General features: G+C 43.3%; 1 protein-coding gene across 3 annotated transcripts in view; it reads left to right on the top strand.

Annotated features, from left to right (window-relative positions):
* The window catches only part of Ralb (RAS like proto-oncogene B), a 37,408-nt gene extending 13,380 nt beyond the window's left edge, over nt 1–24,028 (top strand). For all 3 annotated transcript variants that reach the window (XM_074070531.1, XM_074070533.1, XM_074070534.1), the window contains 4 exons: nt 7,102–7,267; nt 16,376–16,584; nt 19,395–19,572; nt 22,436–24,028. In XM_074070531.1, the coding sequence (XP_073926632.1) occupies nt 7,154–7,267; nt 16,376–16,584; nt 19,395–19,572; nt 22,436–22,555 (621 nt within the window). In that variant the 5' untranslated portion in view covers nt 7,102–7,153 and the 3' untranslated portion in view covers nt 22,556–24,028. The remainder of the gene's footprint in view (nt 1–7,101; nt 7,268–16,375; nt 16,585–19,394; nt 19,573–22,435) is intronic.
* The last annotated feature ends 451 nt before the right edge of the window (nt 24,029–24,479 follow it).

The raw sequence follows: 24,479 nt of genomic DNA, 5'->3' as shown, positions 1-24,479 counted from the left end.
TGGATATGGCTTCATATATTTATTTATTAGTTATGGTCACTTCCTTTCCTGTGAATTACTTTATTTTTTTTCCCATTTAAAAATGGGATTGTTGCTGTGTGCTCATGGCTCATACCTATAATCCTAGCTCACGCCCATAATCCTAGTTACTCAGGAGGCAGAGATCAGGAGGATCATGGTTTGAAGCCAGCCTGAGCAAATAGTTTGTGAGACCCTATCTTGAAAACACTCATCACAAAAAAGAAAAAAAGGGGCTGGTGGAGTGGCTCAAGGTATAGGCCCTGAGTTCAAACCCCAATGCTGCAAAAAAAAAGATAAATAAAATTGGGTTGTTGACTTAATTGCTTTGCAGGGGCTTTTTATATATTAGAGACATTATTTTGTTGTGCTGCAAATATTTTCTCCCAGTCTCTGTTCTTAAGTCCTCCTTTGCGCTTCATATTTTCCATTCATGGCTGATGATTTAACTTTGCTGCTGTGTTTGATTGTCTGCATCTTTCCATTATTGCTTCCTGTTGGGAACACTTGTTTGAAAAAAATACTGAAGTTGAATTTTTATTTCCTTCTGCTGAAGCTTTTGTAATAGACTGGAATTTTCCTTGTTAGCCCTTTTCTTCATGCCTAAGTTTCATAGCATACTATTGCAGTCTACCAGCTATAGTGAGATAGTATTAAACATGGAATAACCAATAGTGATTGCTTATGTCCTCTCCCCCACTGCTGTGTTCTTGCGTCCCTGGGGGGGACAAAAGTGGCTCCTTGGACCTTTGCAGAGTAACATGTGTCATATTGTCGTGAATGTGGACACACCGGGGAGTTGTACCAAGCCTAAAGACAATTGAGCTTCGTAGGGGCCTGGAAGAGGGAAGCAGTTTCCTCTGGAGAGTTCCCTCTCTCTTCCAGCTCTTGTTCTCTGAGTGTTGTTTAAAGAGTCTGAGCTATGAGATTGCCAGCACTAGAGGCCGGCCTCTTCCTGGCAATGTGACAGGTAATTGTCATCCAGATTCTGTTAATTATGGTAAATGTGATTAAGAATCACCTGAAGATTTTTTTTTTGTCCTGTACTATTGAGGATAAGCTGTATAAATCATGCCACTTAGTTCTAAATACCTCATTGGATGTTTTCTAAGAGTATGGATATTCCCATACATGACTGCAGTGGGCTCTCAGCCTCAGGAAATTTAACATTGCTATGAAACTTGAATCTATACTTCTATTCTTTGTCAAGATGAAGTTTAGGAAAATGCTTTACACTTGTGCCATGTGAGGATACATGTGATGTGTCCTCATGGTTCAATGTGCTTTTCAGACATTGTATCTGGATGTGTGTGATGTCCACCTGCCCTGCTTTGGTCGTGTTAATTTTGATCATTTGATCAAAACATTATCTGATTGTACCATGCCATACTACTTTTTCCATATTACTAAAAGGTAATTCTGTAGGGGATATGATAAGGTCACGCACATACCCTTTTCCTCTTCCATCTCCTTCCTTTAGATTTAGCATTCACTGATGATTCTCACCTGAATTGGTCTTTATAATGACAGTTGTACAACACTAATTTTCCAGCTCACACCCATCCTCTGCATTATAGCCTTCTGTAAGCAAAAACTGTCCTTTCCTTATTTATTCAATATTTATAGGTATGGATTCATGGGTTCCTAATTTTTCAGTCATCTGTTTTAATACTGTCTATGTTAGTCAGCCTTTCTTCACTGCAGCAAAATACCTGACTTAAAAGGAGGAAAGATTTCTTTGGACTCCATTTCAGAGGTTTCAGTCCATGGTTGCTTGGTGCCATGACTTTGGCCCTGAAGTGAGGCCCATGGGGAGAATGTGTGGGGAAGCAGAGAGAGAAAACATAGGGACCAGGAACAGGATATACTGTTCTAGAGCATGCCCAAGTGACCTGCTTCCTCCACGGAGGCCCCATTTCCTGCCTTTCACCACTTTCCAGTAATGGCCATCCAAGTATGAATCCATCAATGAATTAAAACATTGATTAGATCAGAGCCCTTGTGATCAATCACTTCCCCAAAGCCCCATCTCTGAACATCGCATTGAGGACCAAGCCTTCAACACATTGAGCTTTCAGGGGACCCTTCATATATAAGCCACAACACTGTCTTTATTATTTGGGTGCTTAAATTGTCTCCGATTTAGGCTTGCCATCCTTTTTGAAGGATTACAAACATGGACAATATTTTGGGAGATTCAAATATTATGATTACAGCCTATCAATAACATGTAGGTCACCTTCGATTTATGTTACCTGGAGAAGAATCCTGAAGGCAATTCTGTGCATGTACAGTATGCGTTCAAGTGCCATGTTCTCTAGGACACTGAATTTTATGAGGGGGCCTGGGAGATGAGCTTCCCTTGCGTTTTCAGATTGTCCTTGATTTTCATGATAGTCAGTCCTGTGATACAGGAGAAGTGGCATCTGGACTCTCCTTCCCAGCCCACTTCTTCCTTATTTAAGTGTAGCAAAGGACTAATGCTCACTAGCAACCATCCCTTCTAACACACATTCTGCTTTTTTATATGCTGTGATTTCTTTTCAGAATACATTCACAACCAGACACAGTGGTGTACCCATAAAGTCCCGGCTACTCAGGAGGCAAAGGCAGAAGTTTGAGACCAGCCTGGGCAACATAGTGAGACCCTGTTTCAAAACACACCACACACACACCCGTACACATACCCAAAACAAAACTAGTTTACGTCTCATGAAAATACGTGTTTCGGTATTTGACTTCTTGTTAGGTGGTCAAGTGCCCTAATTGCTATTACTGTGTCATAGAATGTTATGTGGTAAAACCATTTCCTAACTCGCTTGCCTCCTCCCAAAGCTGTCTAAGTGAACAATCTTAGTTCGAGTGTCTTCTTTTTCTTTATTTGTCCTCAGCTGTGTTGAGCTAGAGGACATAACCTGCAAACATTCCTTGTTTTCTCTAGCACGAATATGAGTCTCTTATGATGGTATTTTCAGCCCATTCATGGATGGACGGACAGATCTAGCTTTCGAGACTCATCTTCAGTCATTCACCCCCCATACCTTACGCTTTAGTATTATACAACACCTGGCTGCTCTGACCTTTTTTTCCTACCTCTTTGCACACTCTTCTATCAGGCTGGAATGCTCCCCTCCCACCCCCCATTTGCTGAGCTGAGAGGACCTTTACTCAACTTTGGAACTTTCCTGATTCTTTTTCAGTTTTTGTTTGTTTACAGTACAGTGAGTAGATGAGGGATAATAGGTGAATGGGTTGGAGCAAAATGTGTACTGTAGAATCCAGGTGGTGGGTTCACTGTAAGTTTCTTTAAACTTCTCTGAGTGTTTGAAACTTTTCAGAATAAACTGTTGGGGATTTTGGGTCTTTTTTTTTTTGGGGACTGGGGCTTGAACTTAGGGCTTCATGCTTAGGTGCTCCAGTTTTTTTTTTTTTTTTAAAGAATACATTTACTGGCTGGTCTTGGTGGTGCACATCTATAATCCCAGTACTCAGGAAGCTGAGGCAGGAGATCACAAATTCAAGGCCTGCCTGGGCTACATAGTGAGATCCATCTCAAAAGACAAAAACAAAAGATTGGCTAGGCATATCCATTACTAACATAAATCATGAACATGAATTCCTGTGCTTCACTGATGTTCTTTCTTCCTGCTGTTTCTCCTCTCTTTAGTTAACTACTTCAAACCTTAGTTCATATGTTGCTCTCTCCAGGAAACGCCCCTGAACATCAGTTGATTTGGATGTCTTCTCTGTGCACCCCTGCAGTATCTATGCCACAGAATTTGTTACCCTGTGCTGTCATCACTTACTGATTTGTTTGAACCACTAGACTTTCAGTTTCTTAAGGGTTAACACTATGTTTGTGGAATGTTTGGAGATATAAGTAAGAACAAAACCAGCGATAATAAATAGACTCTCTATGGCTTAAACAATTAAAGTTTGTTATCTCTAATGCCAGGAGCCTGGAGGTCAGCATTTCCCAGAGTGATTCAGTGAGGGGCACTTGACTGCCACCTCTACCTTGCTCCTGGCCTTCCCCTCATTGTGCCAAGTTGGCTGAAGCCGTGGCATTGTAAGTCTCCCCTGTGGTCATTTCCGTTTTTGGACTTAGAGCACAGATTTCTTGGCCTTCAATTAATGTTGGACAGCTGTCATTTATGATCATTTCTTCTAGAGGAATTGACTGTTTTTTTTGAAAAGCTGTTCAGAATTAGATGCCAACAGTGTTTGAAAGGACCCCTACCGCAGCCTGGGAAAAGATTTGTCCATTTTCTTACAGTTCAGAGAAACAAGGTTGCCTTAGAGGAGTTGTAGGGCAGATTGGTGGTCTGCACCCCCATTCGCCAGCCTCCGCTATAGGAATAGTGCGGGGCTGGAAATGAGGCAGCAAGTGGTTCTCAGCGTCTAAACTGGAGCCTTGTAGGAGCCTTGTAGGAGCCCTGCCTAGCTTATTCTGTTTTAGTCCCAGTTCAGATGAGCTTCAGTATCTAGTTAACTGCTTAGCGTGGGTATTAAAGAGCACATAATTAGCAAAGTCAGAGTGGAGTGAGTTTGTGGTGTAGGCAGGTATACCGTGGTGAGGAGGAAGGATGAGAAGAGCAGATGAGCAGACCTGCGACCTTGACTTGGAGCAGCCCAAGGCCATTCACACAGCTGACGTTGGTGCTGGGGAGCCTTAAGTCACCAAGAAAGGGCTGAATTATGTTCACTCTGCCTCTTTCAGAAAACAGAAATAGTGTATGAAAAGTCATTTGCAAAACTGCATAAATGACCTCAAGCAGATTTTAAGCATAGGAATAGAATAAACAGATTAAAATACTGGCAGAAAGTGCACAATCAATAGTGAACATCTCTAAGTGACAGAGTCTCAGGTGACTTTTTGAAAAACATTTTTTGTGTGTTTTGTAAATTTGCCACAGTATCATAACTTTTCATTTTAAATGCTTAAAACTTCAGAGTAGTTCTTGTATAACTCCATCTGATCATTTGATAGTTAGTGTGCTCAGATGTTGCTTTTGTCTTTGTTAGAACTGATCGCATGATCTTCGTGCAGTACCTGTCTGAGGAGTCGGCTTGTTTTGTATGGTGGTTTTCTCAGGTGTTGGAAACTGGGACCATGGGCTTTAGCTGGGAGAGTCCTGAGATGGGTTATTGCCTAGCTTCTCTAGAGAGGTGTTGTGGAGCACTCTGCCTGGAGGCTCCAGTCTGGGGCCACTTTGCACGTTAATTTCTTGGTTTTGGAGGAGTGTCGGGTTACAGATTTTTAGGGAAAACTTCCATACAGCTGGGGCTCAGGCAGATAAGCATTTTTGTCATGTTCCCTGTTGGTGGACACGGGTGTTTCTAGTGCACTGTTTACCTAATGATGTGCTCCTGCAAAGTCTTTGCTTCTCAGCTCTCAATTCTAACTCCCTTCTGTGCGGGTCTCAGGTCTCCTAGTGTGTGTGTGTGTAATCAGAAGTATTTACTAAGAGCAGCAACCACCCAGGACTGCAGAGTCAGCAACTCTTACTGCTCTGAGCCCCCTCCCTTAGTGTGGGCATTTCTTCCTCTCCGTGGAGCTCAATTGTGCATCGAAGAGCCGAAGAACAGTGCTCAGCCCTGGCTGCCCGTTAGAATTACCTTGAGTAGTTCCATGCCAGCCCAATCAGAATCTCTAGGGTGGGACGGCAGCCAAGAGGTGGTAAAGCTCCAGGTGATTCTGTCGTGCAGCCAGGAGGAACCACTGACTCAAGACCATGTCCTATTTTACCCAATCATTTGTGTGTTATGTTTTATTTTTTTAGGAGGTGTTTTTAACTTGTCAGCAACAATGGAAATAAGACCTCATCATGTAGTTAGAAAAACATCTCTTAAATGTGGACAGGAAGCAGCCAACCTTTGTTACATCCCTATTGTGTGCACAGCCCTGTGCTGAGGCCTTTTATATCTGTTTTCTCATTTAATCCTCAAGCCATCCTGCTAAGTAGTGATTTGTCTTTGCAGATAAGAAAACTAGCTTGGAGAAACTGAATAACCACTTCTAGGTCACACAGCTTGTGAATGATAGAACCAGACTTGGGTCCACAAGTCAGCGAAGCCCTGTTCTTCCTCCATTTGCTGAGGTGTATGTGAAATAGAGAGGGTTTTCCACATACAGATTGATGAAAGACTAGCACTTGGGTTAGAACAGGTTCTGGGTATCTGTTAAATTATTTCCAGGGTTGCTCTACTTATCTCTGAAGAGGGCAAACTGACTTTGACTAATTGTTATTTTAAAAATAGTTGAACTTAGTTTATTCCTTTAAATAAACCTGGAGTAAATAATTATGTCCTGTGTCATGAAGGGGTACTCAATATAAAAAATACATTTAGTTGTCCCTCTTCAGCTCACCTCTTTAATCCAGGTGGAGAGCAGTGAGTATGTATGTGTGAGTGTGGTACGACTGAGTGTGAGAGAGTATGTGGATCTGTGTGTGTGTGTGTGTGTGTGTGTGTGTGTGTGTGTGTGTGTGTGTGTGTGTGTGTGTGTGTGTAGAGGAATACAAACGAGAGGAAGAAGAATGAAAAGCTGGAGATTGAGGTTCCCGAGCACCAGGTGACTTGGGGGAGTGGAGGGAATGGGACTCATCGCCCTTTGGTCCCTCCATGAAGCCCTGGGAGGATGTGTTGATTTTTAGCAACAGGGTTGGGCTGGTGGAGTGGCTCAAGTGGTAATAAGAGTGCCTGCCTAGCCAACGTGAGGCCCTGAGTTCAAACCCCAGTGATACACACACACACACACACACACACACACACACACACACACACACACACACACACAAAGCACTTCCTCTCCTCTCCCATGGGGATGTGATATGAGATATGATGTATGTGATATATGATATGAGAATATCTGTGTCGTCTTGACTTTGCTCCAGCCCTGGCTGTGCTGGGGTAAGTGACTTCTAGAGTGGTTGGAGGGGTTTTATCTCCACTCAGAGCCTGGAAGCATTCCTTCTCTGTTGGAATGTCTGGGTTAGGCTTTCCTAAAGTGTTGGGATGTCATTTGGTTTCTCTTGGGTAGAAAGCACACTGTCTCTAAATCTCTGTTTTTGTCATTGGCAGCTGTCCTACTGGGTCTTCTATCTGTGTGTCACCACCTCAGAGAACCAGCAGAATGGCTGCAAACAAGACGAAGGGCCAGAGCTCCTTGGCTCTTCACAAGGTCATCATGGTTGGCAGTGGGGGGGTTGGCAAGTCGGCCCTGACGCTTCAGTTCATGTATGATGAGGTAAGGTGGCAACATGGACTGCCTGCATGACTACTTCTGCTGTGGATGTCCCTGCTTCAGCTGTGTTTCTGTGCCTGTCTCCCAAGTGCATAGGGGTTAATAGAGCAAATTTGTATCAAGTTAGTTTCTGAATAGCTTTCAGGGTTGAGCGAGGGTGGAGGCACAGTGAACGTTCCAGGTTGTTGATTTCCTTTGTGGTTCTTTGAGCTTTCTTTGTGACAGGAGCAAGGAGGCGAGAGAGACTTTAGAGAGGTGCTATAGTTTGGATCTTGAATGCCTCCCAAAGGCCATGTGTTGAACGCTTGGTTGTCAGCTTGTGATACTGTTGGGAGGAAGTGGGACCTTGAGGGAGGTATGGCCTAGTGGGAGGAAGTTAGGTTACTGGGGGTGGTGTCCTTGAAGGGGATATTGGGATTCTGGCCCCTTCCTATTTCCTTGTTTGCTTCCCTACCACCATATGGTGAGCAACTTCTGCCATGTGTTCCCACCATGATGTGCTGTGCTGCCACAGGAAAAAGCAACAGGACCTACCAACCATGGGCTGAGACCTCTGAAAACCATGAGCCAGAAATAAACCTTTCCTCTTTTTTTTTTGGCCTTCTGGCATTTGAATTCAAGGCTTCACACTTGCTAGGAAGGCGCTCTACCATTTGAGCCACACCTACCTCCAGCCTGGTAAACCTTTCCTCTTTTAAGCTGATTATCTTAGGTATTTTGTCACAGTAATGGAAAGTGATTAATACAACAGGTATTTCTTTGTGCTTGCTAGGCAGGTGCTCTATTGCTTGAGCCATGCCCTAGCCTTTCTTGCTATAGTTATTTTTCAGTTAGGGTATCACACCACAATCCTCTTGCCTACCCCTCCCACATAGGTGTGTACTACCACACCTAGCCCCACAACAAACATTTCTAAAGAACATGTCATAAATGAACCAAGCCTTGTATGCACATATGAATAATAAAAGAAAAATGAAAAAAAAAAAAAAAGAACATGTCATATACCTCGCTTTGTGATTAGTCAATTTTGGGAGAGAAGGAAAGGGAACTGAGTTTTCATAGAACCTAATCTTTTCCCAGGTGATAGACATCAAGTTCTTCCTAATTCTCCATGCAGCAAGGTAAAGCTTGCACCGTTCTTGCTGAAATTTGACATTACTTTCTTAATGTAGAAACTGACTAAGTTCAGGGTGACAGCACAGCCTTGATTCTTGTGGCAATCAGAGCCGCTGCTGCGCAGCCATTTGCTGGAACTTGAGGCAGAGGAAGTGCTGAGTTGAATGGAATTTACACTTCAGGACCTATCTTGTGCATGGCTTCCATTCAGATGCATGCGCTGTGAAATTGCCAGAGGATGGTGCCGGAATTGTAGGCGGTGAAGACAGCTCTCTTCCCAGTAGACTTCTGCAGGTCCTACTTCCTATGATGTGCCGTTGGAGGGGCTGTGACTAGGTCCTCATCTAGGGGAGGGTAAAGGTTAGTTGAGAGATAGTGGTAGACATGTGTGGCTTGGAGTCACTTCAGTGTGGTTAAGTTGCTGCTACTGTAGGAGTCTTCCTACCGCCCACTGCTGATTCGCCAGCATGGGGACGAGTGCAGGGCCAGGGTGGATCCCGGTATGAATGTGTCCTAAGGCACCTGTAGCTGTGAAGTGTGGGGGAAGAGGAGGCAAAACAAGGGGAGAAATGTGTGGAGCTAGAAGTTACTCTGGAAAATTCTTCCAGACCTTGCACCTTCTCACAGTGAAGCTTGGTAGAGGTTTCTAGGGTGGTAGTTGTCGTCCCTGTGTATCTGTGAAGGGTTGATTCTAGGACTCCCACAGATGCCAAAACCCACAGTGCTCACGGCCCTCATAGAAAATGGTGTGTTTGCATATGAACTTTTATACCTTTTGTATAGTCTCATGTATTTTAAATCTTCCCTAGTATACTTATTTTTATCTTATTCTATTTTATTTTGGACTTCATGCTTGCTAAGAAGGCACCATACTGCTTAGCCATTCCATCAACCCTTTTTGCTCTGGTTTATTTTGGAAATAGAGTCTTGCTTTTTGCCCGGGCCAGCCTGGACCTCATTCCTTCTATTTTACACTTCCTGCCATAGCTGGGAAGCTTTTTTCCATTGAGATGGAGATGCACAAGCTCTTTTTGTTCAAGCTGGCCTTGAACTGCGTGAAATATAGGCGTGAGCCACCAGTGTCCTCCTTGCTCTAGTATACCTGTAATACCTAATACAATGTAAATTTTTATGCTGTATTATTTGGGGAATGATGACGAGGAAATGTCTACACATGTTCGGTACACATGCAGGATTTTTTCCAACAGTTTTCATATGTGGGTGGTGAAACATATGACCCTTGAACAGAGGAGCAAGTATAGTTCCGAAACTCCATTACTAGTAATGTTGCATAGTTGTGAAGCTGAAAAAAACTTTTCTAAACTGTCACTACAAGAGAAATTTCCACCAATTATGCTGGAAGAAAGTCTAACTTATTTTTTGTTCTCTATGGGAAGTATTTCAGTAATTGGTGTTATACAAGATAAGACTATACAGCAAAAAAAAAAAAAAGAAGAAGAAGATGGTATTCTAGAGGTACATCAAACAGTTACTTAATAAAAAGTACTATGTTATTTTGAGGGCCGGTCATAGTGGCTCACACCTGAAATACAGCTACTCTGAAAGTGGAAGATCAGGAGCACCACAGTGTGAGGCCAACCTAGGCAAAGTGTTAGGGAGACCCCATCTCAACAAGTAATCCAGGTGTGGTAGCACATGATGCCTGTGATCCCAGCTCTTTGGGAGGCATAAGGTAGGAGGATCCCCCAGGCTGGCCCCAGGCAGAAAGCGAGACCCTAAAGGGAAAAAGGACTGGGAGCATGGCTCAAGTGGTAAAGCACCCGCCTAGCAATCTTGAGGACCTGAATTCAAACCCCAGTACCATCAAAAAAAAAAAAAAAAAAAAGTTATGTTATTTTGCCACATTGTGCAATGCCAGTGGTTTTTGTGTTAGTTTTCTAACAAATGACCTCAGATTTAGCAGGTAATTCAGCATATGTTTCTTATCATTGTTCCCACAGATCAGGAGTTGGAGTGTGGCTTAGCTGGACCTCTGCTCAGGGTCCTGTGAGGCTCTAGTCTAGGGTTGGGCAGGGCTGTGATCTCTGGGAGGCTCAGAGATTTCTCCCATGCTCCCTGATTGCTGGCAGAGATCAGCTCTCTGAGATGTAGACACAGGCCTTCTGCTTCTGCAGCTTGCCTATAGCTCCCTGCCATGCGGCCCTGTGCTCATAGGCAGCTCGCTTCTGCAAGGCCAGAGGGAGACTTGTCAGGCTCTAGTCAGCCAAGACAGAGTCTTAGAGCTTTCCTTTGTATCTTTAAAACTTTCCCAGTCTCTTGGGCTGGGGGTGTAACTCAAGTGCTGAGAGCCAAGCACGAGGTCCTGAGTTCAAATCCCAGTACTGAAAAAAGGCCTTCCGGTCTCAGCTGGGAAATTTTAATGCAGGGATGGAGCATGTAGTTATACCTACAAGGGCTGCATTTGTCATCATTCTCTCAACAATACAGTATGACAGCTGTTTGCATAGCATGTACACTGTATTGGGTAGTATAAGTGTACCAGAGGTACCCAGGGAGGTAGTCAGTGGGAGACCTGATGCTGTGTGGGCATACCCATGGGCCTGGCTCACTGAGGCCCACCTGAGTGTGTCTGTCGTTGAAACTTTATAGTGGATCATGATTGCTTTTGTTCAATTTTGTATCTTAAGGAGGGGTCTGCCAAATAAACAGCAGGCTCCTGACTCCCTGCATCATTACCCACCGCCCCTCCCATAGCTTTAATGAGAAGATTTTGGGGGTGATGCCTGCTTCTCTTTATCTTAAACCAGGAGTCAGTCTGGCACAATCTGCTGAATTTACCCAAAACAGCTTTGCTTAAAAGAAAAAGAGGCAAGTTGAGAAATCTGCTTCAGAACTCTTTTTTGTTTTTGTTTAATAACTTGTAATTTGCTTATCAAAAGTTTTTGTAGCAGGCTGGGAAAAATAGTGAGAAGAATTAGGGTGAGAGAGATGGTGTTAAAAAGGTGGTGGTGGACTGGCGGGGGAGGGGATCTTGTTTACAGCAGGACTGTACCACAATGCCTGGAGCCAGTTTTAGTTGTCACAGCTAGAGGGAGGGTACAGCTGGCATGTAGAGGGTAGAGGCCAAGGATGCCGCTGAGCATTCTGCCCCAGCCAGGACAGCCCCACTGCTGCCCGTCCTCCTGGGGATCCCTTTAGACACTGGCTTCGTCCACTTATTGCTGCTGTCACAGAGCAACTGAGACTGGGAAATTTATAAAGACTGCACAGCACTCTACAGAACCTTCTGTGATGATGAAAATGTTCTATATCCATACTGCTCAACATGTTGCCTGTTGTGCACTTGAAATGTAGCTCATGGCCACCATATTGGACAAGAGAGTTCTAGAATTGTCATTTTGGAGCTTGAGGAGACCCTAGCAGTTATTCTCAAACCATGCTTATCATAGTCTCCTGGGCCCAATTGAGGCAGCACATCATGGCAGGAGCATGTGGCAGACGGTACCAGCCACCTCACAGTGTCACCACCTCTAGTACTCCACAGACTGGGGATGAAGCCGTTAACACACGGCCTCTTACGGGACATTTCACATCCAAATTATAGCAAAGACTTTTAGTGTTTTGCCATTTGTGGCCAGGTGAGGCTGGGGATGAAGCTGCTTCAGCAATATTACTTGAGAGTGTCAGTCCCAAAAAGTGAGTTTAGACATAGTGAAGGGTCTGGGTGAAGGGAGTCCTGCCATCAGAGACTGAGTAACGCCCAGCTCTGCAAAGCCAGCTGACAGTATGGTTCATGTTCTCCGAGACAAAGACCTTGGTGATTTCCTATTTCTGTTTGAAAAGTGAAAATGTCGGCATTGTGATGGAATGTTAAGTCAGCAAACTCCTGGTGCAGAGGTATGCAGGCACATCAGGGAGTGCTGACTTCAGTGTCAAAGAAAGCAGTGGCCCTTGGCTGCCTTTCCCTGGGAAACTCAAAGACACACAGTTCAGATGTTTTGGTTTACAGAGATTTTGAGCAAAGGGTGGTAAGTTTTGTCTGTTTTTGTCATGTATTTGTCCTTGGAGAGGCGTTTAAAGGACACTGCTGTGAGGCATAGGCAAGTTTTCAGATTTTCTTCATATGAAGATAAGGATGAGTTTAAGAGAACCTGGCATTAAAATATTTTAGGACTTTTATTTTTAGATTTAAAATCATTTCAATTAATTGCCATTAATTGGCAATCCGACGCTCTCTTTAGGAGTGTTCTTCAAAGGGCCCTAAATTCTGTTCATATTTTGAATCTATTTTTTAAGTAAAAAAGTTAAGTTACTAGCCGGGTGCTGGTGGCTCTTGCCTGTAATTCTAGCTACTCAAGAGACTGAGATGGGGAGGATCGAGGTCCAAGACCAGCCCAGCAAATGGTGTTCGAGATCCCATCTCCAAAATGACTAGAGCAAAATGGATTAGAGGCGTGGCTTGAGCGGTAGAGTGCCTGCTTTGCAAGTGTGGAGCCCTGAGTTCAAAGCCCAGTCTCCCAAAAAATAAATAAAGGTTACAACTTTAAGTATTATTTATATAGCATGAAATTCACTCTTCTAAAATCCTTGATTCTGTGCTTATTTTTAATGTTCACACAGTCATTCCCATTACGACTTCCTCTTCCCCTAGCCGTGGCAACCACTTTCTGTCTGTCTGTCTGTCTGTATTTGCTATTCTGGACACTTCTAGAAATGCGGTCATACAGTCTGTTGGCTTTATGTATGGCTTCTTTCCCTAAGCGCTATGTTTTGAAAGTTCTCCCAGTAGCATGTAACAGCACTTAAAAATTTGGAGATACAATTCACATAAAATTTGTTGTTTTAGAGTATGTAGTTTAGTGTTTATAAAAGTATAAACAAAGTTGTCCAGCCATCACCACCACTAACTCCAGAACACATTTGTCACTCAAACAGCTCCCCATTAACAGTCACATCTGATTCCCTGTCCCTCCAGCCTGGCCACCTACTAACCTACTTTCTGTCTCTAAATTTGTCCTTGCTGGACATTTCATATAAATAGGTTCATATGATATGTGGCCTTTTGTGTCTGACTTCTTTTACTTACCATAATTTGACAAGGTTCATCCACGTTATACCATGATTCAGTACTTCATTCCTTTTTTGTGTCTGAATAATATCCATTGTCTGTATGTGCCACATTTTGTTTGTTCATCAGTTGATGGACATTTGGATTGCTACTGCATTTTGGCTGTTATGAGTAAGTTGCTATGAATGTATGTGTACATGTGTTTTAAATCGCCTTGGATATACATCTAAGATGTAGTTGATGAGTCATGGTAACTCTGTGTTTAACTCTTTGAAGAACCATTTTGCCTCTCACCAGTAGTGTTGGAGGGTTCCATTTTCTCCATACCCTTGTCACCATTTCTTGTTGACATTTTTTTTTATTGTAGCCATCCTATGGGTTTGAAGTTGTACTTCATTATGATTTTGACTTACAATTCCTAAGCCTGGATGATTCTGTCTTTTCATGTGTCTGTTGCCCATTCTGGACCTCTCTGGGGAATGTTGGTTTAGAGCCTAGTCTGTTTGTGCCCTCTGTCCTGGGCTTGAGCCCGGGTCCCACATGCTCTGTATGCCCTTAGAGCCCGTTGCCTACTTTTAATTGTTTAATTTCTCTTCTTGTTGACTTTGAATAGTTCTTTATATATTCTGTAAATAAGTTCCTTTTTAGACATAGAATTTATAATTATCTCCCATTCTCTGGGTTGACTTTTCACTTTTTTTGTTGTACTGGAATCTGAACTCAGCCTCACGCTTGCTAGGTAGGTGTTTTACCAGTTGAGCCACTCTGCCAGCCCTTTTTTGTGTTGGATATTTTCGAGATAGAATCTCACAAACTACTTCCCTAGGACTGGCTTCAAACCGAAATCCTGATCGCTGCCTCCTTAGTAGCTAGGATTACAGGCGTGAGCCACTGGCACCCAGTTCTCACTGTCTTGATAGTGGCCTTTGGGGTATGAAAGTTTTAAATTTCAGTGACGTTCAGTTTATCTATTGCTTATTTGTTGCTTGTGCTTTTAGTATGATATCTAAGAATTCATTGCCAAACCCAAGGTCATAAAGATTTAGACCTGTTTTTTTCTAAAAGTCTATAGTCTTACTTAGTTCTTTAATTAATTAACTAATTAATTTTTCGGGTGGTACTGGGGTTTGAATTCAGGACCTCATGCTTGCTAGACAGGCACTCTCCCACTTGAGCCACTTTACCAGCCCATCCAACCCTCTTTTTGGCATAGTCTTAGTTCTTGTACTTAGGTCTTTTATGTATTGTGAGTTTTTGTATGTAGTATGAAGTGGGGCTCCTGTTGCACCAGCACCATTTCGTCTTTAAAAGTATTTTTGTCATTTGCATAGTTCTTTTCTGAACGTCTTGATTTTAGCATCCACAGTCACTCATTTGATACATAACACAACGTAAAAGAAACAGCTTTGATATTTTTACTAAATACAACTGCAGAGGGGAAGTTTAATGTTTCCTTGACTATTTTTGTTCTTGGATGCACTTTATCAAAATACTCTCTTCTAAAGTCTCGTGAGTTCAGTTCTTTCTTTTTCTGTGTGTTTTCATTACCAAATAAATATTTGGGTAGGCTCACTTGCTTCAGATTTTCTGTTTAACAGCTTTTAAGTTTGTTCTGTTTGTCCTTTGAGAGTGTCTTTTTGGCAAACACATATATATATGTACATATACATGTATGTATGTACATATATGTATTTGTGTGTATGTGTACATACCCACATATACTGTCCCTGCTTTCCTTGTGCAGAAGGGTAGACTCTTAGTTCTGGAGGTCTCCATATCTGCACATAGTTACATTCCTCATTTTCTGCAGCTGTGTTTTCTGTTGTATAGATAATTATTGCCAGGCGTGCAGGCAGATCTTCCTCTGTGGCAGTTACACTCAGTTCTGCGGTGAATTATTTGTAGGTTCTTGCGCAGGCTTTTTGGGAGATTACGTTCCTAGAAGGACAGCTGCAGCAGAGGGTAAAGTGCTTCTCTTGTTTTACCAGATGTTGGTGAATTCCTCCCCATAGAGATGGACCTGTCTCTGCTTACTAGCAGTGTGCAGTGTCTGTCCCCAAATACACTGTCAGACGTTGGAATTTTGCCATCTGGTACGTGGAAAATGATACTGTGATGTAGTTTTTACTGGTGAGGAGGAGCCTCTGTTACTGTGTGTAGTGTCCCGGGATTTATGTTTCATGAATTGTGGATGTCCACTGTCCACCTTGCCCTCTTGGATTGATAGTGTCCCTCCTCCCCCATTTTCTAGGAACTCCTTATATATTAGCGTGATAAGTGCTTTCTAACATGGGTTCAAATATTTTCCCTGTGTTTGCCACTTGCTTTGTTTATGGTGTGTTGTGCCTTGCCAAAGTTTTTCTCTTTTTCACTTTTTTATGTAGTCTAATTTATCAATTTTTCCTTCCATGGCTTCTGGATTTTGAGTCATAGTTAAAAAAGGCCTTCTCTACTTCAAGGTAATAAAAGGTTTTCATTATGTTTTTTTGAGTACTTGGGTGGTTTTATTTTTAGCATTAGTTTATGATCTTGTAGAGTTTTTTATGCATTTATTCAACCCCCTGGGTGCCTCTTGCCAAATTATTCTTCAGGTGACTTTTGTATTGCTGGCAGTTATACACAAGAGCTCCCATTTCTCACCCTTTGCAGTGTGTGTTTTATAATTGCATACTGTACTGAGTTAACATCACCAGGTGTCCTGCCTGGGCTTGGTTTTCTCATCTGTGAAATGGGGATATTTACTCCTGTTGAATAAAACCAAAATAAAAATGGTAGAACAGAGCACTACAAAAAAATTGAAGTGTTTTTAAAGTGTTATTTTTATCTTATAGTGCCTTATACATAGTGTGGTAATTGTAGGCACTCAATGAATATTTAGTTGATGATAAGCAAGGTACCTATAGCTTTTTTTGGCAACTTTTATTTCCCCTAAAATTCTTTAATCACTGACTCTGTTTATCCCCCAGTTTGTAGAAGACTATGAACCCACGAAAGCTGACAGTTACAGAAAGAAAGTGGTTCTCGACGGAGAAGAAGTGCAGATAGATATTCTGGACACTGCTGGCCAGGAGGACTATGCGGCCATTCGTGACAACTACTTCCGGAGTGGGGAGGGCTTTCTGCTCGTGTTCTCAATCACGGAGCATGAGTCCTTTACGGCCACTGCTGAGTTCAGGTGTGTTTGCATGAGGTAGCCATGCATTGCCTTCCTTTCATGTGCCTTATCCTTAGGAGGGTCTGGCACTGGCCAGAGTGGTAGAAGGACAAGCTCACTATTAGGAAGAATTCTGTCTAAAGAACTTTCTGAGTCTTGACAAATCATAAACCACCATTGTTGTGATCTCCTTGGGCTTCCCTGTTTTATGATTTCTGGACATAAATAATCTTAAGACTCTTGTGGGCTGGATATGATGGTGTGCAGGCCTGTAATCATGGCTACTCGGGAGGCAGAGATGGGGAAGATTGAGGTCTGAGGCCAGCTGGTGCAAAAAGTTAGCAAGCTGCACCTCACTCACCCAAAAATCAGGGCATGGTAGTATGTGCCTGCAATCCCAGCCAAGTGGTAGGATCGCAGCAGAAGACCAGCCCCAGGCAAAAATGGAAGACCCTATCTGAAAAACTAGTAAAGCCTAACGGGTTGGGGATGTGGCTCAAGTGAGTCTACTTAGCAAGTTCAAACCCCAGTACTACAAAAAAAAAAAAAAAAAAAAAATTGTCATTTTTAAAAGATGATGGAAATATTTTATACATTCAAGAATTTATCATTTTGTTCATATATATCTTGAGCTGCATTTTTTGTTTTTGTTTTTTTTTTTTTTGATTCAGTACTGGGGGTACTGAGGTTTGAACTGAGGACTTCATGCTTGCTAGGCAGGCACTCTTAACCGCTTGAGCCACTCCACCAGCTTCATGTATATCCTGAGGCACAGCAGTCAGAGTCAACTACCTTGGGTGCTGGAGGCCTGGCTCAAGGGGTAGAATTGCTTGCAGAGCAAATACAAAGCCCTGAGTTCAATCCCCAGAACTTCAAAAAAAAAAAAAAGAGTTCATTATCTTAGCCAGAGAGGCTGTGAGATAGGAGGATTGCAAGTTTGAGGCCAGAAAACAAAACAGTTAACTATAGTTTTACAAAAAAAAAAAAAAAAAGATACTGATCTATTTAGAGGTTTATGAGACTTTGGCAGACAGGGAAAGATGTGAGTCAGAATAACCATTTGCTACTACCGCAGGGACTTTATGTGTAGTGGAAGGGAAAACTCAGCATCAGGCTCTGATGGACCTGGTATGGATTAACCCCCAGCTGTTTACCAGCTTTGTGACTGTGGCAGGTTACTGGGTGTGGAAAATCTGTTTCTTTCTCTGAAAGTCCGTCTTAGTTGAGAAATGCAGTGCAGTGATGATTAGATGGAATCCCCTAAGGTGTGACCGCCAGCCATGTGTTGGGTCCCCACTCCCTCACAGTGCAGGTATGAGGCTTGCAAGGATGGGTGGGATAGTCACTACATGAGTTGTTTAAACTATCGCAGTTAAAGCTACCATCAGCTCATCTTGTTACAAAGAAATGCAAACCTTTGGTGCACAGCTTTTCCTTTTATTACTTCCTCTTTACCACATACACTTCCCCTTTCTCAGACATGATTTTTTTTAACGTACCCTCCTTATAAAATTATCTATGTTAGTCAGCTTTCCATTGCAAGGGCAAAATACCTGAAATAATAACTTAAAAGGAGGAAAGATTTATTTTGGCTTATAATGTCAGAGGTTTCATTCACTGCCACTTGGCCCTGTTGCTGTGGGCCTGTGATGAGGCAGAAGTGCATGATGGAGGCCACTTGCTCACCTCATAGCAGCTGGGCGGCAAGGAAACAGAGGAAGAGGCCAAGGTCCCACAATCCCCTTCAAGGGCACACCACCCCCCACCCAGGGACCTAACTTCCTCTTACTAGACCCCACTTCCTAAAGGTTAGACCACCTCCTCATAGTGCCACAGGCTGGGGCCCAAGCCTTCAACACATGGCCTTCTGGGGACATTTCAGATCCAAACCTTAACCTTATCCAGGTGTCATTTTAAGAACCAGATCTAGAAACTAACAGAACTAAAGAGAAAAACCTGGTAATTTTTTCCCTGCTTTAGCAAGTTCTTGTCGGAAATTAGGTGATCAACCAAAGGTGAAACAAGGAAGGTAAACATCTTCCAGGATTTGGAAGGAGGCATCAGTGAGCCAGTGAGGCCTTGTGGGGTGAACTCAGGTAACCTGTAGAAGTCAGTTTCAAATCTCCAAATTGCTGCAGTGTGTTTGCGTGTGTGTGTGTGTGTGTGTGTGTGTGTGTGTGTGAGAGAGAGAGAGAGAGAGAGAGAGAGAGAGAGAGAGAGAGAGAGAGAGAGAGAGAGAGAGATGGAGGCCTGCTAGATTAGGACTCATTGTGGGAAGTCCTACTCATTTCAGACTTCTCGGGCATGCCTGGAGATTCAGTATCTGGACGTAGCCTATGTGTCATTATTCTGTTTTCATCTCTGCAGTCCTATTTTGATGCCGAGGGTAAAGCAGGACAGATGCACACGCTACCTTGTTCTCTTCTCTGCCCCGGTTTTGGGAAATTAAGCATTTTGTCAGCTACTACTAGTTTGTTTTTTATCCTGGAGATTCAAAGGGTTTTTTCCCTCCCTCCCCGCCTCTCCTCCCTCCCTCTCTCCATCTGTCTGTCCCTCCCTCCCTCCCTCTTTGGCAGCTGCCAAAGTGGTAGAGCACATCTGCCTGCCCACTCCACCTCAGGTGACTCTGATTGGGCCAGCTGAGCTCCAGGCTGAGCGAGCCCCTGCCTGACTGATGGCTGCCTCTAGGGAGGCTTCACTGGCACATGCCCTAAAGACACAATTTCTTCTTCTGCCTTAGGAAAGAGAGCCTTTTGTTTTAGATTGGTTGATGAGACTAGCTTCTGGTTGTAGTTTTTTTAGTGGCTGTACTCTTGCTGTAACACCTGTAGGGAACAGATCCTCCGTGTCAAGGCCGAAGAAGACAGAATTCCATTGCTCGTGGTTGGGAACAAGTCCGACTTGGAGGAGAGGAGGCAGGTGCCCATCGAGGAGGCCAGGGGCAAAGCCGAAGAGTGGGGTGTGCAGTATGTGGAGACATCAGCTAAAACACGAGCCAACGTGGATAAGGTAGGCTGCACCCACTCCTGGGTGTTTCTTGGAAATGGGCTTTAGAGGCAGCACATCATAGATCTCTCATTTGTTTGGTTTTGAGGGAACCATTTATGAGAACTAGACAAGGACTTTGGTTTCTGCAGGTGTCCAAGGCATGATAAGGGGAAGCCTTGGGTAGGTTGACCCTGTGTTGACAGAATCCCATGGAGGCCTTTCACTTTGCCCTGATGCTTTGTTAGAGGATGCTCAGTGTCGCACAGCCCTGGGAGTGTGGCCCGAGGTGGTGGATTATGAAGATGGCTGGAAGGACACATGTCTTCAGCTTCCCTGTGCTTTCTTCAGCCACTGGCTAAAGGAAGCATACGTTGCTCGGCCTTGCTTCTGTTGAGTTGTCAGGTTTATTCTTTCCCCTCACTGAATACTGATAGCCAGGTGTTCTGCCTTCCTAGTTTAGTTTCTAATAGAAAACTGATTGCTTTCAGGATCAGTTCTCTGGGATCTCTCTTCCCTCTCTTATCCCATCCCTGGCACAATTCTCATTCAAATTTCTGAAGTTAATGAAAGAGTGGCTTTGCCTAAGACCTATGTTGACTATTGACATTTTGAAAATCCACCTGCTAAATAGTTTCTGCCGGGTAGCAAGGGGTAAAGGGGGGTGGTAAGGGAGGGGGTGGGGGAAGGGGGAGAAATGACCCAAACATTGTATGCACATATGAATAAAATAAAAATTAAAAAAAAGAAAAGAAAAAAAAAAATCCACCTGCTAGGCATTGCTATTATTATTAAGAGTTCTTGCTTCTCTTTCTCTCTCTCTCTATCTCTCTCTCTCTCTCTCTCTCTTTTTCTCCCTTTTAAATCAGAGTGTAAGCTGGTTGCCATGCAGCTAAAGTAAGCCCCCTCATAGCTGAGCTGAACTCTCCTTACACCTGGGTCATCAGCTCTTGCTTTATGACCTGGGCTTGTGAAACCTGTGCATAAAAGCAGAGCAGCTGCAGACAGAGGCCTGTGCTGTGTTGTCACTAGCAGCAACAGTGTCCTAACCCCCCAGATCTTTTCTTCTGTCTCTCTTTTGGAGAACTAATTACCTTTCGCTTCCTACCTGTTGGGGGAGACATTCGAAGTGACACTGAAGGAAAGGTGACATTGGGGTATGATGTCACCTCAGTGGCCCTCCTGTGATTTAGGCCTCAGCATGAGGTGCACTTCACTCCGTCAGCTGCCTTTTGTTTTTAATTTTTAAAAACAAGGAGGGCTTTCTCAGCATGAAACTGCTGATTTTTTTTTTTTTTTTTTTGCCATACAGGGGTTTGAACTCAGAGCCACTCCACCAGCCGTTTTTTGTGATAGTTTTTCAAGATAGTGTCTTGCGAACTATTTGCCCGGGCTGGCTTTGAATTTCAATCCTCCTGATCTCTGCCTCCTGAGTAGCTGGGATTACAGGCGTGAACCACTGGTGCCTGGTTTGGTGTGTGTTTTTGATGGGACAGAGGTCAACTCTCAAAGAGTCTTTTCTCAAGGGGGTTGGGGGTATCCAAGTCATCGCCTCCCCTCCTCCACTGGACCAGCTGGACCTGACAAACAGGAACCTACAGAAACTCATGATGGGTAGCATTATACTCACTTGTAAACAGTTTAGCCAAGGAAGATTGTTGATGAGATGGGCCAGGGAACAACTCTGTCACTGTTGTCTTTGGACACATTCCATGCCCTTCCCTCTGCCTTTTGCTATCAGGGCAGAGAGAAAGCTGCCGTATCTAGACCACTCACTGTGCTCTGATGGCCCTGTGTTTCCTGGACAGGCAGGGTGGCAAAAGGGGTGAAGAGATCTTCCCAAGCCAGCGCCTGGGGCTCATGGTCAGTGTACATGGAGTCCCATGCTCCAGAAAAATGATCTTGCTTTTCACTAAGAAGGTAAAAAAATAAATAAGAAATAAAAGATAGGAGCTGCTGGTTTTGTGGGATTGCCCAGAGATAAAAGCCTGTGTTCTCTTTCATACTTTAACTCTGTGGGAATCTCTGCTGTGTCTGCAGGAGGCATATTTTGTCTGCTTGTGTTTAATCAGTCCTCTGGCACGATTGCTAGTAGCCCAGGGCAAAACCCAAGCTACTGTGACTGGCGATAATTCCAGTCTGGATAACACCCCACCATTTCAGGGCCAAGGCCCATTGATAAAGCCCCCTCAGCATCGCAAGGAATGAGAGTCAGCATGGGTGTGTGGGGGGAGGGTGCTGTAACAGGACATCTCATTCCCTTCCTTCTTCCCAGTGGAGGGACCCCCTGACCTCCTTCTCCCTACCACCGTCTTCCCAGGTCTGTCTTTGTGGTGGTGTGTGGGGAAAACTGACCTGCATAATGACATGCCAGCCCTGTAGGGGCCTTTCAAGGATGAAATGAGACGTGGTGGTGTATAAATAACAAGGCACCCAGCAACGGGTACTCAGTCCTTCTTTCCTTTATGGTGGCTGGAAATGCTCAAAAGTCTGATGCCACTGTCGCTCTCACTGTAAATTTCACAGACAACTGTAGATCTGTTCTCTGCAAAAGCATATTTTACCCTTATTATGCTTATAAGAAAAGATCTTATACTTTGAGATTAGCTGTAGGATAGTGTAACAGTGCCATGATTCTGTCCTAAGCTAGGCCAGTTGTATGGTACATCCAAGGTGTTCTGTCATAGGATTTGAATACAGTTTTAAGGTTGATTATTCCTATTTGCTCTAGATGCTTTGTTTTTGCTGGCACATGGTACATGGTTTGTAAAACTAAGTTTGGGTCTTTATGCATAAACTGTAACTACATATCCTGCTCAGTCACCCTGTTTCATGCTCACCCATTAAATGACTCCATATTCTTTTCCCTCTTCCTCTCCTCTTCCAGGTGTTCTTTGACCTAATGAGAGAAATCAGAGCAAAGAAGATGTCAGAAAACAAAGACAAGAATGGCAAGAAAAGCAGCAAGAGCAAGAAAAGTTTTAAAGAAAGGTGTTGCTTGCTGTGAAGGCCAGGGCAGCGGATGAAGGCCATTGCCGCTAAAGACATAGGACTGGGCTGGTGACAGACTGGAGTTGACTTCTGGTTTTGTGTCCTGCTCTCCCTAATCTTATTCACTGTGCTTCTTTAAATGGGGACAAATATTTGTGAATTGGTGGCTGGCAGAAGAAATCAGCCCTTGTCCATGCAATGGAATGGCCACCTTGTCAGAAGCTTTGGCGTTTCTGCCTCCCCCACCCTGCTTCCTCTTCCCCCTTAACTGGGCATGAAGGGCCAGAGGAGGGAACAGTCGAGTGGTGATTCAAAAGAAGTATTTTTGTGCATCTTATTTTGTCCCTAGTTGTGTACCTTACCTACTATCTTTGCTTTGAAATAAAAGTGTCTTACCAGGTTTTGGAAGAGGGTCTGGGGTAAGAACCCCTTCCCGCAACCCTGTCAGTTTAGCAGTAGGTCTGGAGGCTTGGCTCAAGCAGTAGAGTGCCTGCCTAGCAAGCCCGAGACCAAACTCCAGTACCGAAGGAAAAAAGAAAACCACGAAAAACCTCTAATAACACTGACGAATTCCAGGATTTTTTAAAGATGAGTTTCTTGGCAATATTCTGGATCAGAAGGATAGCTAGAAAGATAACCTTGAATTGGGCCAAATAGGTCATTCCCAAGGTCGTAAGTTGTTTTCTTCAGATTTAAATATTGGCTGACTCTGGCTATTTTTCTCTGCCACATCCTGATTGTTGTGTAGGAACTCTTTCTGGCAAGATGCAAGAGGAGTGTACTTCCCAGATGACATGTTTTTCTAATCAGATTTTTGTCAAGTCCTTGAGTGAAGTATCTCTTAGTTGCCAGCCCCTTTGCACCAGTGAATCACACCCTGTCTTCCTGAGCAGGTCACTCTGCCTGCAGAGGTGGAGCAAACCTCCTCTTTTTCTTTCTTTCATTGTCCCACACATTCTTCTGAAAAGTATGATGAGTTCATTTGTATCCTAAAATAATGAAGCCAGAGCCTGTGCCAGACCTTCTTCTACCTCTTACAGGTTTGCTAGGTAATTCTAATTTCACATGAGATGTGGGAACAGATAAGCCATTGTCCCCTTCCCTCTGAGAATTGCTGCTGTTCCTAATGCATTCTTGTCTGCTATAGACTAGTAGGTGGTTAGAAAAAGATTTGTACTGATGAGAGACAGCACTAACCCTACTATAGCAGTCAAGCCTAATTCAGCAGTCAAACCTTCTCACTGGGAAAAGAGTCCTGTGATCAAAGCCTGCTGGTCAACACATTTCCCCCCATTTGTCAGAAATGAATGTTTCACGTTTTAGGTGCCAAACGTGAATTGGGGTGGGGAGAGCAGAGCCTTCAAATTTACGGTTATTACAGAGATTGTGGGAATAAGATGGTCTACTCCTGAAAACCAATCTTGTATCACCTCCTAAAGAATCATGGGCTTTTTTGAATAATAATAAAAAAAAATACACTTGTTCAAGATTTTAGCCTTTTTATCTTGCCCTCTTATTAACACATGTGGAATGCAATTAGTAAAGGAACTGACAGCAAGTTATTCATGGTTCTGATCAGACTTCTGTGGTACCAGGCAAACTTTATTTCAATTCATCCTTTGAATTAGGAAATAACATTATAAATATGAACAGTAATTTTTAACCTCATCTTTTCTTTGGGAGAGGTCACTGCTCTCTTCTTTTAAAAAGTCAAAGGTAATTACACACTTGAATTTCTGAAACCACCTTGTTGATCCTAATTTGCCACATGTTTGAGATGAGTTCTGATCAAGAATACTAGATTCAGAATTTGTGTGCAAATGAATTAATGATGGTGTGAATGAAAAAAGAGACGGTATGGATTATTTCATGCTGCAGAAGTTATGCTTGCTATATGGTAGTATACTAAAATTATAAACTTCTAAAATTATATTTAACTG

Source organism: Castor canadensis, chromosome 4, assembly GCF_047511655.1.
Source record: "Castor canadensis chromosome 4, mCasCan1.hap1v2, whole genome shotgun sequence".
NCBI lineage: Eukaryota > Metazoa > Chordata > Mammalia > Rodentia > Castoridae > Castor > Castor canadensis.
Note: the sequence above shows the minus strand (reverse complement) of the source record. Positions and strands in the feature narration are given on the sequence as shown.